The sequence below is a fragment of the Micromys minutus genome (genome assembly GCF_963924665.1).
Source record: "Micromys minutus genome assembly, chromosome: 22".
NCBI lineage: Eukaryota > Metazoa > Chordata > Mammalia > Rodentia > Muridae > Micromys > Micromys minutus.
In genome coordinates, this window is record NC_137957.1 from 26,173,189 (window position 1) to 26,190,752 (window position 17,564).

Here is a 17,564-nt window from a genome sequence, read left to right on the forward strand (position 1 = left end):
CATTTCTTCCAGCCTAGGGTCTGGTGTTCATTTTGTATAATGTCTGAAAAGGGCCTCATTTTGCCATTATCACAGGGAATAATTGCATATCACATACATATATCACATACATATATCACAAATATTTTCAGCTCTGAATTTTTCTGTTGTGTTTTTCTTTGTTGACACAATGTGTCTTACTTACCTCAAGGTTTCCTGCTTAAACACCTTTTTAATATTCCAGAAAAAATCATCTGAATTTATTGAGATGCCAACCATAGCCTCTTAGAGAAAAACAGAGAGCATTCCACTGCTTTATCTTAAAAGAATGTTGGATTTGTGAAGAATTAAGCTGTTTTCTTGAGGTGTTTTACTGACTTGAGATAGTTCTACTTATTTTTAGCAATGCACATCTTAAGTATAGATAAAAATTTTATTCTGGAAGCCTCTGGAAGTACAGAGTTCAAATAACTGCGGTAAATTATTCTTTTCAAAGTATCTTTTACATTGCTTCACAGAGAAGGCACCATTAACTATAGCCTTCCTGCTATTTGTATTTTTAAATATTAAATTTTTACACGTCACTTTATGCCAGGAACTCCATGCATCAGAGATCATATCTTATTCCGATGCATTATTGATGCATGGCACACTGAAAAAGGAAAGCAAGCATGGAGGAAATAGGAAGTGAACTAAATTAATGAAGAAAATAAATGCCTGACTTAACACAAGTGTGAATTTGTGAATTACTGTAACAGGTGAATGATCCCTCTGGTACCCCTTTGCTTCTCATACCTTCCTTTTTCTCTCCACAAACTACTTCCTCAATTAAGCCACTAAGCAGCATCTCTCCTAGCTAACTAAGTACACTACATATTCGTAAGGGTAGTGTAAGCCAGGTGTGTTAGCATAGGCTTTTAACCTCAGTACTCAGGAGGCAAGCAGAGGCAGAGAGGCAGAGAGGTAGAGAGGCGGAGAGAGGCAAAGGCAGAAGCAGAGAGAGGCAAAAAGGCAGAAGCAGAAGCAGAGAGAGGCAGAGAGGCAGAGAGGTAGAGAGAGGCAGAGAGGCAGAGAGGCAGAGAGAGGCAGAGAGGCAGAGAGAGGCAGAGAGGCAGAGAGAGGCAGAGAGGCAGAGAGGCAGAGAGGCAGAGAGGCAGAGGCAGAGGCAGGTGAATCTCTTAAACTTGAGGCCACCTTGCTCTACATATAGAGTTCCAGGCCAGCCACAGTCATGCAGTCAGATACTGTCTCAGCAAACCAAAACAAAGCCAAGGTTACAGTCTTCATATATTCAACTCATGCTTGCTCCTGTACCTCTTTCTGTTTTCTGGCCTACATTCCAGAAATGAAAATCCTAAGAATCTTCAAAATCTCTCACTCAGATACTAAGTTTCATCATTAGATAAAGAACTGGATACTCAATATCCTTAGTCATCAGGAAAATGCAAATCAAAATATTTGATTCTCTGAGATTCCACCTACACCAGTCAGAATGGCTAAGATGAAAAACTCAGTCAACAGCAGATGCTGGCAAGGATGTGGAGAAAGAGGAACACTCTTCCACTGGTAGGATTGCAAGCTGGTACAACCAGTCTGGAAATCAGCTGGTGGTTTCTCAGAAAAGTAGACATAGTACTGACCCAGCTATACTACTCCTGAGCATATACCCAAAGGTGCTCTAACATAAAACAAGGACATATGCTTTGCTATGTTCGTGGCAGCCTTGTTTATAATAGACAGAAGCTGGAAAGAACCCAGATGTCCTTCAACAGAGGAATGGATACAGAAAATGTGGTACATTTACACAATGGAGTACTACTCAGCTATTATAAACAATGACTTTATAAAATTCTTAGGCAAATGGATGGAACTATAAAATATCATCTTGTGTGAGGTAACCCAGTCACAAAAGAACACACATGGTTCGCATTTACTGATAAGTGGATAATAGCTCAAAACTCAGATTACCCATGATACAATCCACAGACACATGAAGCACAAGAACTTGGAAGAACAAAGAGTGAAAGCTTCAGTCCTTCTTAAAAGGGGGAACTAAATACTCTCAGAAGGAAATACATAGACAAAGTTTGCAGCACAGACTAAAGAAAAGGCCATCCAGAGACTACAGGGATCCATCCTGTGTACTGTCACCAAACCCAGACAATATTGTGGATGCCAAGAAGTGCATGCTGACAGGTGGCTGATACAGCTGTCTCCTGAGATGCTCTGTCAGAGCCCGAGAAATACAGAGCCGGATGCTTTCAACCAATCACTGGACTAAGAATGGGCTCACAAATGGAGGAGTTAGAAACAGTACTGAAGGAGCTGAAGGGGTTTTCAACCCCACAGGAAGAACAACAATATCAACCAGCCAAACTCACCAGAGCTCCCAGAGACTAAACCACCAACTACAAAGTACACATGGAGAGACTCATGACTCCAGCAGTATATGTAGCAGAGAATGGCCTTATCAGGAATCAAGGAGAGGAGAGGTTCTTGGCCCTGTGAAGGCTCTATGCCCCAGTGTAGGGGAATGCTGGGGCAGGGAGATGGGAGGGAATGGGTTGGTGGGGGAGCACTCTCATAAAGGCAATGGGAAGAGGGATGGCATAGAGGTTTCCAGAGGGGAAACCGGGAAAGGGGATAAAATTTGAAATTTAAGTAAAGAAAGTATCCAACTTAATAAAAAAAGAAAGAAAGCAAAGTTTGTCATTCATTTGACCTTGTGTAATTCTTGGTCACTATTAGTTTTTTTTTAGACTTTTATCCATAGATAATATGTTCTCCTAGTACTTAATTTACCTAGATGGATGTTGTTTTCTTAAATTTTCTTCTACCTTTTCCATAAAGTCTACCTTGAATGTCCCACTAATTTTTAAGCTTTTTATACTTTCTGAGCCACTTCTGTCCATGTGGGTTTATTGTCAAAACTTCTAGACTTAGTATTATCATTTATTTATTTTTTCATGTGTGGATGTCAAACCAAAGCTGCTCTTGAACTACCGGTCCCCCATGGCTTTACCTTCTAAGTGCTTGGATTACAGACATTAGCACTTCAGCAGACATTAGACTATCTCAGCCACCATGACTTTATCAACATAATAAATGACAGCTCTGCTATTTCAGTTCAAAAGTACACCTTGCCATCTTTCTACAACCTCTCTTAAATACAACACAAGGAAACATAAGTTGTTGGTCCAAAAAGGAGGCTGACACATAATTTATGATATTTTTCTGGGGTTGAGGTTTATTAGGATGGAAGGGTAATGAATCAAGCTTCAAGGTGAAAGGGAGAGCATTAGATCAAACCGAGATAATATGTGTGAAGATCTAACATGATAGGGCCTTAAAGGGAAGAGATGGTTTACCATAAACCTGGACAAGCACTTCATTATAATAAGAGATGAGTTAGGTGTGTGTGTTCGAATGTGCATGCACACACACAGTTGGAATGTGAGGAAGCTATATAAATGCTGTGTATCAGATTGTGTGTTTTGTACATATAGAGTAAGAAAAACACTTGTTTAACAATATGCTCCTCAGTATACACTGGTCTCATGATGGAGAATCTGGGCATAGGTGTGTGGGCCTATATTCCCATGTGCCAATCCTCTAATACTACAGCAGCTTGGAGGTGGGCCATCATTTAATACCAAAGCTTTATTTTCTTCCCCTTTTCTGCAATGTAATAGAGAAGTTATTTTGGAAACTTGTGTTGTCTGTCCAAAAATGCCACTAAGAAGGTTAGAAGGGTTCAGTGCCATGATATGTTTTCTGAAGGAGCAGCTAAAAATGACCTTTTCAGTGTGCCCCCCCATCGGAGTTATTCTCATTAATTTAACAGGTCATCTGTTTCACGGATTATTGCCGTTCCCCCTGGCCCTTGGTGGGATTTGATTTTCCACTTAATGTCTGTTTTACTTTTCTCCTTTTGGCATCTTCAAGATGCCCTTAGCTTGATCATTAAAAATTATTCTGTTGTTATGTTTTAGTTGTTTAAAATTGACTTTAATCCTTTTTGCAAAATGTTAACATGTTGATCAAAAACAAATGGATGAAGCAAAAGTATTTACATGGTACTTTAGCAGAATTAGGGTAGTACATCATTTGAAAGAGCCTAGGGGGCGTATCACCTTCAGCCTGCTGCATTCAAGCAGATTAAAGATGAGCAATAATGGTTAAGGGCTGCAGCACTTAGCCAAGAGTAAGCATTTCTGTAGCTTTGGCTGTTGTTCTGCATTCTGATAACTGAACGCTTTCACACACATTTTCTATACTGACTTAACATCCTGAAATAATAGCACATTCCTATTGCTTTTAAGAAATCCAAAGTCTTAGTGAGGGGAAAGTTGAGACAACCATGAGCCCCCTGAACTTGGTTGGAAAGGGAAGTGTCAGCTTGGGTGCCCAGGTTCCTGGTCATAGCTGTCCCCACTTGTATTAACAGCATGTGATACAAGTGGGGACCAATGTCAGTGTACGAGTCCCTTCTGACTATCTTGCCTCATCTCATGCCCAAAAGGAAACTCTGTGTGGGGTGGATGTCACTTGTTGCCTCACGTGGGCAATAGCCCCATCTGCCTTACCTTCCCTTTTCTCTGTAATAAAGTTGTGAAATCATCACTTGATTTAGTTAAAAAAAATTAACTGAATGAGTTGAAAGTCTTCATGTTGTATCTTATCTAAATTTTCAAATTATAAAGCATCTAAATTTTTTCTGTGTCCAGTAAAGTTCTTGAGTCCTAGGCACATTTTATTAGGAGCTATAAAAATTTATTCAGATTTATATAAGCACAGATCATCAGTACTAGAGGTTAAGCCTTTCTGTGCAAATTTGATAGTGTAAAGGACAGAATGAAATATGTGATGGAATTGGTTGTGCAGGGGAGAAATAAAGAACCTTGTATCACTTATGTTCCATATTTCCATGTGCTCATTAGAGTCATAAATATACAGTTCTCAATGGTCATGAGAAGAAAGAACGGCATTCAGTGAAAAGCAACTTTAAGTGGGGAGGAATAAAGATTGGAAAGAAAAAAATGTATACTATCTAACTGAAAATATTCCATTATTCAAACAAAGTTGAAAACTGATACTTTGTTTCTTTTCAATGAATGAAGCTACTTTCCTATAAAACAGGGTTTTTCCTCAGAAAGAAATTGACTTGTTTTGTTTGATCAGTTGCACGTTATTATGGTTTCTGCCGAAATAAGTTGTTCATTTGTATCAAAATGCTGTGTATGTGTTCATGTGTATATTGCGTCTGCATTTCTCCTGTGAAGAAACTATAATATTTTAATAATTGTATTATGTTATGGACTTTAATTGCCCTCAAATTAAGCATGATCTTCTCAGCAAAAATAGAGTGTGCATTTGAATGAATTATTTTATTATTTTATTCCAGTATTTAGTAATATTAACAGTTATTATTGACTCTCTTTATGATTTTGTTCACGGTAATTTTATCTTCTTTGTATTTAAGGTTGCCATTACCACCTGGGGCTTTTTCAGGACTCTGGAAGAATCAGGAAGCCTTCAGGCATCTATATTTTGAGAAATTTCCTGTAAGAGCTTGCATACACTTTAAAACTTCTATGTGCTTTTAGTTGTTTGCTAGTCACTGGAGCAACTTGCTTCCAGCATCAGAGATCAAAAAGAACTCCTCAAGTTTCTAAATGCCAGTTTTCAGATCTCAGAGATAATAACAATGGCCAAGTCAGATTTGTCCAGATAAGTTATGTGGATAAATGTCATCAGTCTCTACACTCAGAAAGTTTTCATCCACTTTTACTATGATATCAGAATATTTAAAAATTAAAACCAGTAAAATTAGACTCCAATAATTCTGCTCTTACTATTGTAATCTTCTACATAGACTGGAGGCAGGAATCCAGTCAGAGTTAGAAAGTCATTAGGAACCCCAGTCTTCTCTATACTTAGTTGTATGAGTTAAATCTAATGTATTTCTGTCCTAATATCTGCTTTTGACAGTTTCCCTTAACCTTGTTTCTGTTTAAATATTATTTTATTTTTAAATAAAGAAGTCATTAGAGACAGTATACTTAAATTCCTGCCCTTTGCCCCAATAACCTGGATGAGTAGTTTCTCTTCCTGTTTGTCAGAGTGTCATTCATTTATCAACCCTTTTGATAGTGCAATCTGCATCTTACCCTCACCTTGTTCTTATTATGTGCCAGGTAGAAATGAATGAATGATGAGACTATTATAAAAACAGTGAGTCCAGGTACTTAGCATTTCATCATTATTGTGTGTGAGAAAAAGATGAACGCCCCACTTACCTAGGTAAGTGACAAGGAGTAAGATGGCTTTCTTTAGAAAGTCATCTCAGAGTCAAGTGACCTCAAGAGACATGATTAAACATTCTCCTGGTCAGGTATGGCAGCAGTATCATTTGACTCAAGTCACCCAATTCAGTCTATATCATGGGCCACATGTAATTCATTAGAATACCAATACAATTCATTATCACCTGATAATGACAAGTAGTATGTGATGTGGTTCAGCATACTTACCTTTAAGATCAAAACCTAAGTGCATGGCTAAACTCCATGAAACACCTCACCATTTTGCCTTGTTTCCTGACTACATGATTAATTAAAGCATGTGTCAGGCAACTTAGTTCATGCAACTTAGATGAGTTTGGGTTGAGGCTGGGACCAACATGGCCTCCCCTTCACTGTTTTTCTAGATGGTCTTTCCTAGATGGTCTTTTCTAGATGGTAGGATGTGATAAGAACTACAATTCCCAAGGACTTATGGTGCATCTCATTCTGCCTTCCACTTCACACACAATTTTGTATAGTTCACTGAAGTCTGGTAAGAAAGACTGTATTAGTTCATTTAAGAGAGGATCATACCAAGTTTTAAAAAGGTTAAGAAATACAAATAGTTGATACTTTAGATTTGTTTTGGAGACAATGCTTAAATATGACTATCAAGTAAATTGGAAGTATTAAAAATATGTTTTTGTCTTTGCACTTCTTATTCTTGATTTTTCTTTCTATTGTGATTTGTAACCAGCAAAGATGTGTTACTTTGATATTTTGAAATATTATATTTCATACTGGCTATTAAGCTTTGCTGAATTTATTAATTTATTAAACTTAGCTTTGCTAAGTTTATCCCAATGTCAATAAATTAGTGACTTTCTGTTTTTTATTTTCTTGTTCTTTTTTAAAATTGTAAAGGATGTTAATAATCATAGAATGTGAGCCATAATATTTAGCATTTACACTATGCTTGCAGAGCTTCCTTTAGTGATTAAGGCTTGCAGCCAGCCTCCCTGTTTTTAATATCTATCTATCTTCATATCTTGATCAGAGTCCTTTGCAGAATGCAAAGGTTTCTTCCATCTTTTGATTATAGATTTCATCAAATCTCTAAATCTGGACCCCAGTAAAATGGTTTTACAATTCACCCATAATTTCTTTTCTCAAGAAAAGAAAAATGAGACCATAGTACAATTTGTCAAAGGATTTTCTGAAGTGATGTACCCTGAGCAATTTTCCCCAACACTGCTTTATCCAGGATCCTTACCATAAATTACCTCACCTTCTTGATTTCATGGTTTGAGTCCCTCATCATAGCTTCATTGAAGAGGAAGAGAATCTGGTGTCTGTGTTGAATTTCTCACCATTTCACATGGTCAGTACAAAATCCCCAACTTACTTTTCCATTGATGAAAGTTTTTAAATACTTCTCCAGGTTCCTGGATCTCAGATCAGCTGGCTTATTCTATAGATGTGGTAGTAGGGGACTATATAAATCTTTGTTGTTTTGAGGCACATAAAGGGACTTGCAGTTATTTCTCCAGAAAGATAGTGGCAGCAGCTGAGTCAGAAGATGGGTCCTTAGTATCCTTCCTATGGCATCTCATTGGCTTTATTCTGACCTGATGTCTGTGGTGGCCAAGTCCATTTAATATAAGAATACTCTTTAATAAGAATATAAGTTAGATTATGGCTCACTGGCATTTCTCTGTGTTCCCATGCTGTTAATAATGTCCATGGTTTCATGAATCCATGTTAACCTGGATTTAGCATCAGTATAAATTAGGAGACCTTCCTTCAGTTGGCCACAGTTGCAGTTTGCAGGAGATCCCTACCTTGCTACCTCTTTCAGTTTTACATGGTCAGTTCTGGGGTCAGGGCCAATAATGTCAGGAGGAGAGTCCAGTCTCCTCAAGCTCTAGTTGTCAGTAATCCCCAGGGTGAATTTGCCTCCCATTTCTGTAATATCTACAGAGAGCTTTTGAAATATTTACAATTTGAGATAACTTTATTAAAAAAAAATGTCTTGTAACATCAAAATACATCAGAATTCTCGAGCCATTGCTCCTCCATTAAAAAAAAAGTTTGGATTCACAAATGTTAGAATTCTAAGTTCAAATACTGAGCTTGAACATATAAGGGTATTTCAACTTCTTTCTTCTTGTCAGAGGAGCAAAATCAGTCTCGTTTGGATTCAAAACTAGAAGCCATTTAATCTCAAAACCCTGTGAAAATAGTTGAGTGCTCACAATAAATCTATTTAGGTCACATTTTAAATTTTACCCAGCTCTAAAATAACCACACCTTAACCCAGCACTGCATGCTAACTAAATATATGTGTTGTCATTTTCAGGGATACTATGACACTATGGATGCTGGCTACATGGATGAGGAGGGCTACCTATACGTTATGTCCCGAGTGGATGACGTGATCAACGTTGCAGGCCACAGGATTTCCGCAGGGGCTATTGAGGAGGTATCCATGAACATTGCTGTTCTGTGACTATGTACCCTGATAAATGAAAGAAGTGCTGAGGCTCACCTGGAAACTAATCATGCCTTTCTTTGTAAGAAAGGCTGGGCTCTTTTTCTCCTAATTCCCACCTCTCTGTGTCTTTCTGCCTCTTGGGCCCATGTGGACTTTCAATTATCCACTTCCACTTTTTCTTGCCTACATACTAGGTGAGTCATACTTGTCCTTTGTGGAAATGCCAGTGAATGTTTTGTGCTTGTTGCCTGATACTGGACCACTTCCAGCATCATGGCTAATGTTCTTTTGTAATTAGGCTTGTTTTTAGCCTTCAGGTGAGTTGATCTTTTTCTTTCAATACTTGGAAAGCTTTTATTTCCCAGTGTAATTTATACAAATATCAAAAGTTGTTCTTTGACCATTTAAATCATTAATAAAATAGGGTAAATATATTTCACTATATAAAATCTGAACTTTTAGATTTGTATCCATCATTAGCAGACATAATAGAGAATTTCAACAATATGGCTCAAATTTTTAATATCATCTTTATATTCTGATCCTCATAACTCTTGACAGCCCTGGATTTTTCTTTGCTCCTAAAATAATACCTAATTAAAAATTTCATATTAATGTCATAAATACAGTATTGTAACCTTTGACACTTGGGTATTTCTCATAGACTGCTGTGTTGCTAGTCTACTGAAATTGCTGTGGACTTCCATATTGTGTTTCAGTATGTTCTGATAAGTAATGTATCTATTTATCTATTGAAATTCTTGTTTGTTCTTGTGTTGGACATTCAGTTTTAGGTTCCTTGGGTAACAACCATTTTATTGTCATAGGCTAAATATTTAGAGCATATTTACTAAGTTATATGGAGTACTTAACTACAGTTATGATAAAGTGCCAAACTCTTCTTGAGCATATATAAATTTTGTATACCCATTGACATCAGGTAATTATTTTTTTATCTTTTTTATTTTTATTTTTTTTATCCTTTTAGAACTTGATTTTGTTATTAGTTTTAAACCATTTAAGTAGGTGTATAATAGTACTTCATTGTGTTTGTTTTCATGGAGGTAACAATTAATAATGTTGAAGTTTTGTGTGCTTACTATCTATATATAAAATGGAGTGTTTGAAAAATATGCTTGTCTTGTTTTAAAAGCATGGTTAGTGTTTTTCTTAGTTCTTTTTAATCTGGTATCATTTTCCCTTTCCCAAGATAAAGCCTTCACTCAGTGGTTCTCAACCTTTGGGTCACAACCCTTTCACATGGTTCACCTAAGAGAGAAGTATTTTCATTATAATCCATTACCATAGCAACATTACAGCTATGAAGTAGCAATGAAAATCATTTTATCATTGGAGGTCAACACAACAGAAGGAACTGTATTAAAGGGTGACAGCATTAGGAAGGTGAAGAGGCACTCACTGCCTTATCTGCCACAAATCAATGATGGTACTTGAATGGTCTGTACTTTAGCTCATATGTTTCCTTAGTCTAGGTGTCAGTCTTGTCCCCTGTGTTGATACTGCAGCCCTCAAGGGTATCTTACGATCCAATAATATGTTCTCTGCATTAGAAGCTCTTTCTCAACATCAGTTTAGCAGCTCCAACTCTTTAACTTTTACAGACACAATGAGCTTTTCTCTAGCTATGATGAATCCATTCACTGACATTGATTGTTATAGTTTTTAAATCTATCAGTTGCCTTGGGAAAATTTATATCTAAATGACTTTGACTTTCTAACCCATCAGCTTTGTGTGTTTCCTTATTACTGTAAGTACTTTTTCATATTTTATGTGTCCATAATATATCTGGTGAACATATTTCAGCAGATCCATAGTCGAACACATGATGTTTATCTATGGAAGGTAGGGTATATTTTTAAAGTAGTTTGGGAACACTAATACAGACTGCTAAACTTTTAAGTACTCAGCTATTTTGCTAACACTATGTAATTAATTCTAAATAGATATTTTTGTTTTAGGTAAATTAATATTGTGTGTGTACACCCATACTGTCTGTGAATGTAGTTTCTTTCTCTTTTTAAATCTTAGGTTCTTATTCTTGTTTTTATGCTCTTTGGGAACTAGAGGAAATTTCCCATGTAACACTAGAGTAGTGAAAGCCAAAAAGGGGTAGCTAGAGGAGGGTTAACTTAGATATAACCCATCAGGTTAGGCTGTGGTAAGGCCAGGTTTTGTTTGTTTGGTTTTTGTTTTTGTTTTGTTTTGTTTTAATGTATGGCTTACATAGAAAAGCAGAAAGTTCTGAAGTCTTTCAAAGTCTTGTGTTTCTTTATTTGGTACCTGTAGCACGAGGGGATTGTCTTTCTCTTTGACATGAAACTGAGATGTTCTGAGGGCAGGGTTCTCTGTGACGTTTTCAGCTCTCAGACTCCTCCATATTGAGCCACCACCATTTTATCCACTTCACACCGGGGTTTTCTACCCTTGCACTTGGTCTTACAGGTTTTTGTTCCAGGTGAGTGTGATTGTCTTTCTCTTTTGCCTTCAGAGTTTTCCTGCAGAGACCTGCCCCATGCCTCGGCTTTTTAGTGTAACACCCATCTCCAACCAATAAACATTGAAATTTTTGCTTTGTACTGAGATTGGCCGCCAGGATAAAGTACTGAATTTAAAACAAACTACAAAATCCAAATGCCAAGTCTTTATTCACTCTAGCTTCCTGTTCTTGCACAGCTAGCTGGTCTTTTATGTGATCAGCGGACACTCCACTGTGCCACTGTGTTACCTGAGTTCTTCCCTGGTGTTCTTAAGTATGATACCAATAGGGAGAGGACAGATACAGGTCTGTATTAATCTTGTCATTTCCTGGAGAAGATCAGGGCAAGTCTACAAAGATCTATTCTTGGGGTCTAATAGATCCCGATGGGGAAGAAAATTAATCATGAGCCTCTCCTTTGTTTTTAGTAGAGAAACATTTCCTCTCTCTCTTCCATAGAATGTGCTGTTTGATCATGAAGGGAAAAGACAGAGAGAGAGAGAGAGAGAGAGAGAGAGAGAGAGAGAGAGAGAGAGAGAGAGAGAGAGAGAGAGAGAGAGAGAGAGGGATTTGGCTTACTTTGTGTTCCCTTGGTGTAAAGTGTGAAGAGTGTTGTGGTCTGGAATCAGACCTGGTTCAGTAGATAAGATTAAGCCTATTCCAAAGCTCCTTTACACTTCCTTGTTGGCCTCTGGCAAGACAGAGCAGATTTTATTTGTTGGTTTGTTGATTTTGGGCTTGTTGATTTTTGCTTTGTTTTCTTCCCCTTTAAAAAATTTCTTTTGTATGTACCTATTAGAACTTCCACAGATTAGAAAAAGAATGTATTTCTTTAGGAAGAGGGAGGAGGAAGATGCAGACAGAAATAACAGGAGAGGTGAAGGGCAGTGCACACTGACAAAGTAGGCAGGAATTCCAGTAAAGATTTCCTCTAACATCCGTCATTGCACATAAGAGATATATCAAATAAAAATAAAAACCAAGCCTAGAAAAGAGGAAATGAAAAAAAATAGCTAATTTTATATCAAGTTTGCAAAACAGCTTCAAATCATAACTTCTAAAGCACTAAACTTAAAGAAGGTAATATGTATATTGTTGGTGTCTGAGAGTTTCAGGAAACAGTCCATAAAACATATAGTTGCCTTAATTTGCCATTTGTGTATATGTAAACTATATTTGTATATATGTAAAATATAGGTATTTTGTAAGCACAAATCTTATTATAAAAAGCTTGTCAGAGTTTGTTGTAATTAGAAAAGGCAAGGTAAATCTAGTTATGCAAATTTTTCCTATAGCAAAACCTCCAGAGTAGTTCTATTATTACATGGAGTAAATGAAAAACAATTTAGTGATGGAGAATATTTATTCTCACGTGATCAAACAATCAGTGAATAAAGATCAGAAGTTTCACAAGCTCCATTCTTCTTATAATTGGCAGGTTCATCCTCTCTATTGGCCCTGTCCAAAGTCAGCAAATTTTAAAACTTAATTTTAAAATTTAATTTTTATTGTACTGATGATGACTTTTTCCTTTAGAGTTGGTCAGTGTGGTATGCATGCAACCATCATTTTGTATTATAATAACATTATCTTATTTTTAAATGGGAGCATTTTCTTATAACCTGCAATAGGACATTTTGCTTCAAATATTTTAAAAAGTTGTCAGATGGTGGTTGTGGTTGCATGAACATTTAATTTCTATTTCTTGCTCCTAGAAGATTAACACCAAAAGTCTTATGCATTTGACTTGTATCCCACCTAATCAGAATATGAAGACACCATTTACACAGCTTTTATCAGCCAATTTTTGTAGTTTTTTTGCTTTTAGAATGAAAACCATTATTGCATTCATTATACCTTGTGAATTTTTATGTCTCTGCTGTTATCCCTCTCGCTGTGTGTAACAGCAGAGTTTAGACAAGCTGAAATAAGCAGATAAAGTGGAAAAATGAAAAAAACAGGTCAGGGTGTTGACTTCCACCAGAAACATTGTTACAGGGTCTTAGAATATTTCTTAGCCTTTTAATGTAACATCTCTCTCCACATAAATCAATGATGAACTGTTATTGAATATTTATACTTAATAAGACTTAATCACTTCATTTAATATCTGGCTAGTTTTTCCTTAATTTGTAATCTTCTGTAGACTCAATGACATTGGCATTTTCCTGATAAAGTCTCTTAGAAAATTAATGTACAGTGGTTGCCTGCAAAGTTCTCCCCAATGATTTTACTCTCTCTTATTGAAATATGCAATTTTACTATTTATTTTCTAAAGTTTTTTTTTTTTTTTTTTTTTTTTTTTTTTTTTTTGTGAGGAAGGCTCAGATCTTAACACTTTTAGAAACAGAATGTGACATGTTTTTACATGGCTATAATTTTATAATTTATAAGTTTATGCTTTATAATTTATAGTTTTTAATTTATTTATAGTTTATAATTTATAAGTTTTTGTTTTAGTGTGTTTCAAAAGAATGCAAGGTTCTGAGTGTACTCAAAGACCTATTTCTATAGAAGTAGTAACTAATTGGATGTTTTTTAATAGGGTAAAAATACCTATTATTTTTAGTTTTACTAAAGTAAAACTTTTAATATTTTTCTATTTAAGTTGTTAAATTAAAATATAGTAATATTAGTTTCTTTTACATTTTACTTTTTTAAGCCCCTCTCAAGAAACTTTATTTCACATCCATAGCCTCTTCTCATGTAACTCTAAACCATTTCTATTTTCATCTCATCTCTATTATTGATCTACCTCTCTTTATATATATATATATATATATATATATACATATATATACATACATATATATGTATATATAATATATACTTAGTACATATAGTATAATATAATAAAATTATAGTATATATAAAATATTTATATTCATATTTCTGGGTCTGTTTAATACTGCTTGTGTATATAAGGTTTTAGGGCTGAGTTCTTGGTATTGGATAACCAATTAAAAGGCTAAATAAAAATTTCTAATGGTATTAAATTAGCGAGCATAAAATCTGCAGTCTAAGAAAAATTGCTGTCAGAAATATTTGAGAAAAATGTGTTCTTTCCATTTTTGATACAAGAAAATGGAGCTGTCACATCGTTTTTATAAATTTAAAAGGACATTATTCTTGCAGATTCCTGTACAAGAAATAGCCTTCCTTGACTACTCAGTAGTAAGATCATTTTAAAACACTGATTGATCTCTCAAAGCCTAGCAAGGGGCTGGAGAACTTTGAAAGTTGGAGGAAGTTCAATGTGTTCCCATGAAATGGTGACTTTAACTTCCTTTTCTTTCTTTTTTTTTGTTTGTTTTATGCTTCTTTTTAAAAATTTTATTAATTTATTATAACTATTATTATATTGTTGTTTTTTTCTGAGCCAGGCCTGTTGCTTAGCCTATTGTAGTCATGCTTGTCTGTGTTATATGGTAATTTCTAGGATTTTCACTTGAGTTTTGTGCAAGTTTTAATTTTATTACTGAAATTACCCATCTGGCTTTGCATGTGGTCTCCTTTTCTTTCTTTCTTTTTTTTTAACATCTTTATTTTACAAAACAAAGATAAATGTATAGATTTCAAGCATTTTTGTGTAAAATTATACAATAAATTTTTGTCAGTACATTTTTTTCGGATTTTAAAATAATTTTTACATACATCTGTATGAATAGTCAGTACTTGATCTTTTTAAAAGTTTGACAGTATGCATCGAAAACCCAATAGTTACAATGAGCACAAAGTACATACATGCAAAACAAAATGTAACATGAAAATAGTCAAAGTTTTCTTGTTGTGTAAAGATTTTTTGTTTTGTTTTGTTTTCTTTATTTCTTGAACTTCCTACAGTCTGTGAGTTGTTTCTGGGGCAGTGGAGCCTCTGGGGGTTAGCATCCCACTATCAGTGACTGCATATTATGTCTGTTCTTTTGTGACTGGGTTATCTCACTCAGAATGATATTCTCTAGATGCAGCCATTTTCTTAAGAATTTGGTCAAGTCATTGTTTCTGATGGCTGAGTAGTATTCCATTGTGTAAATGTACCACAATTTTTGTATCCATTCATCTTCTGAAGGACATCTGGGTTCTTTCCAGCTTCTGGCTATTATAAATAGAGCTGCTATAAACATTGTGGTGCATATATCTTTGTTGTGTACTAAGGTGTCTTTGGGGTATATGCCCAGAAGTGGAATAGCTGGGTCTTCAGGTAGTATTATGTCCAATTTTCTGAGGTATCGCCAGCCTGATTTCCAGAGTGGTTGTATTAGTTTGCAACCCCACGAACAGTGGAGAAGTGTTCCTCTTTCTCCGCAACCTCACCAGCATCTGTTGTCATCTGAGTTTTGGATCTTGGCCAATCTGACTGGTGTGAGGTGGAATCTCAGGGTTGTTTTGATTTGCATTTCCCTGATGACTAAGGATGTTGAGCACTTCCTCAGATATTTCTCAGCCATTCGATATTCCTCAACTGAGAACGTTTTGTTTAGTTCTGTACCTCATTTTTTAATGGGGTTATTTGATTCGCTGGTGTCTAGCTTTTTGAGTTCCTTGTATACCTTAGATATTAGGCCTCTATCTGATGTGGAGTTGGTAAATATCTTTTCCCATTCTGTTGGCTGCCGTTTTGTTTTCTTGACGATGTCCTTAGCCTTACAGAAACTGTGCAATCTCATTAAGTCCCATTTGTTAATCTCTGACCTTAGAGCTTGAGCCATTGGTGTTTTGTTCAGAAAATTTTCTCCTGTGCCTATGTGTTCTAAGGTTTTCTCTACTTTCTCATCTAATAGTTTCAGTGTATCTGGTTTAATGTGGAGATCTTTGATCCACTTACACTTGAGCTTTCTACAAGGAGATAAGAAAGGGTCTATTTTCATTCTTTTGCATGCTGAGTGCCAGTTGGACCAGCACCATTTGTTGAATAGGCTGTCTTTTTTCCATTGAATGTTTACGGCTCCTTTGTCGAAAATCAGGTGACCATATACATGAGGGCTCATTTCTGGATCTTCTATTCTATTTCATTGATCCACATGCCTATTTCTGTACCAGTACCATGCAGTTTTCAGCACAATTGCCTTGTAATATAGCTTGAGGTCAGGGATAGTGATTTCCGCAGATGTTTTCTTGTTGTTGAGGATGGATTTCGCTATTCTGGGTCTTTTGTTGTTCCATATGAAATTGCACATTGATCTTTCCAATTCCATGAAGAACTGTGATGGAATTTTGATGGGGATTGCGTTGAATCTTTAGATTGCTTTTGGTAGGATGGCCATTTTTAAAATGTTGATCTTCCAATCCATGAGCAAGGGAGATCTTTCCATTTTCTGAGATCCTTCTCAATTTCCTTCTTTAGAGGTTTGAAGTTCTTGTCGTACATGTCCTTCACTTGTTTAGTTAGAGTCACACTAAGTTATTTCATAGTTTTTGTGACGATTGTGAAGGGTACCTTTTCCCTAATTTCTTTCTCCACATGTTTGTCCTTTGAGTATAGGAAGGCTACTGATTTGTTTGAGTTAATTTTGTATCCAGCCACTTTGCTAAACTTGTTTATCAGCTGTAGGACTTCAACTTCCTAGTGCAGGGTTAGTATGATGTGAGCAGGAGCCAGTGTGAGGCATTTTACTCAGCTTGTCTTATGCTTCAGACAGTGTTCATGGGGAAAAAGTTGGACTCTCAAAGGTCATCCTTCATTTGTAGCTATTTTTCAGTTTGTTAATTAATCTAATAATATGCCTGGCAGGGTGGAAATCCACTGTCAACACCATGCCTGGAAAGCCCAGGGCAGCATCTTAGTACAATTTTCCCAGGAAAGGTCAGTCTGATTAAGTACTATTTTCTTTTCTTTGTTTTTTTTTTTAAATTGAGTATTCTCTGTATTTTCATCTCTGATGATACCCCTTTCCTCCAATATTACCCCCCCATTGCCTCTATGAAGATGCTTCCACTCCCAACCACCCTCTTCCACCTCAACATCTTGGCATTCCCCTACACTGGGAAAAGCAGAAAATGAGATTTTGCTGGACCAAAGGCCTCTCCTTCCATTGGTGACAGAGCATTACTCCAAGATAATAGAATATACTGTCAGGTAGTGCTGTGTTCTCTTGAAAGACCTTGGCAATTTCAGTTCCACACAATGTTAAATGACTATTGAAATTAAGTAGTGACAAACTTTCTAAGTCTATCCTGAGAATGCAGATGAAGATCCTGGTCCTACGTGTACAAGAATATGCCACTGACAGATGAATTGGAAAAGGATCCTCCTTCTTCCTGCTATGGAGACCCACAGTTGCCACAGAAAGACATAGGGAATGATTGATT

General features: G+C 36.1%; 1 protein-coding gene across 2 annotated transcripts in view; it reads left to right on the forward strand.

The window, feature by feature from the left end:
- ACSS3 (acyl-CoA synthetase short chain family member 3) overlaps window positions 1-17,564 on the forward strand; it is a gene marked incomplete at its 5' end in the record, with an annotated part of 191,582 nt that overhangs the window by 160,412 nt on the left and 13,606 nt on the right. For both annotated transcript variants that reach the window (XM_080935711.1, XM_080935710.1), the window contains 2 exons: window positions 5,462-5,543; window positions 8,623-8,745. In XM_080935711.1, the coding sequence (XP_080791837.1) occupies window positions 5,462-5,543; window positions 8,623-8,745 (205 nt within the window). The remainder of the gene's footprint in view (window positions 1-5,461; window positions 5,544-8,622; window positions 8,746-17,564) is intronic.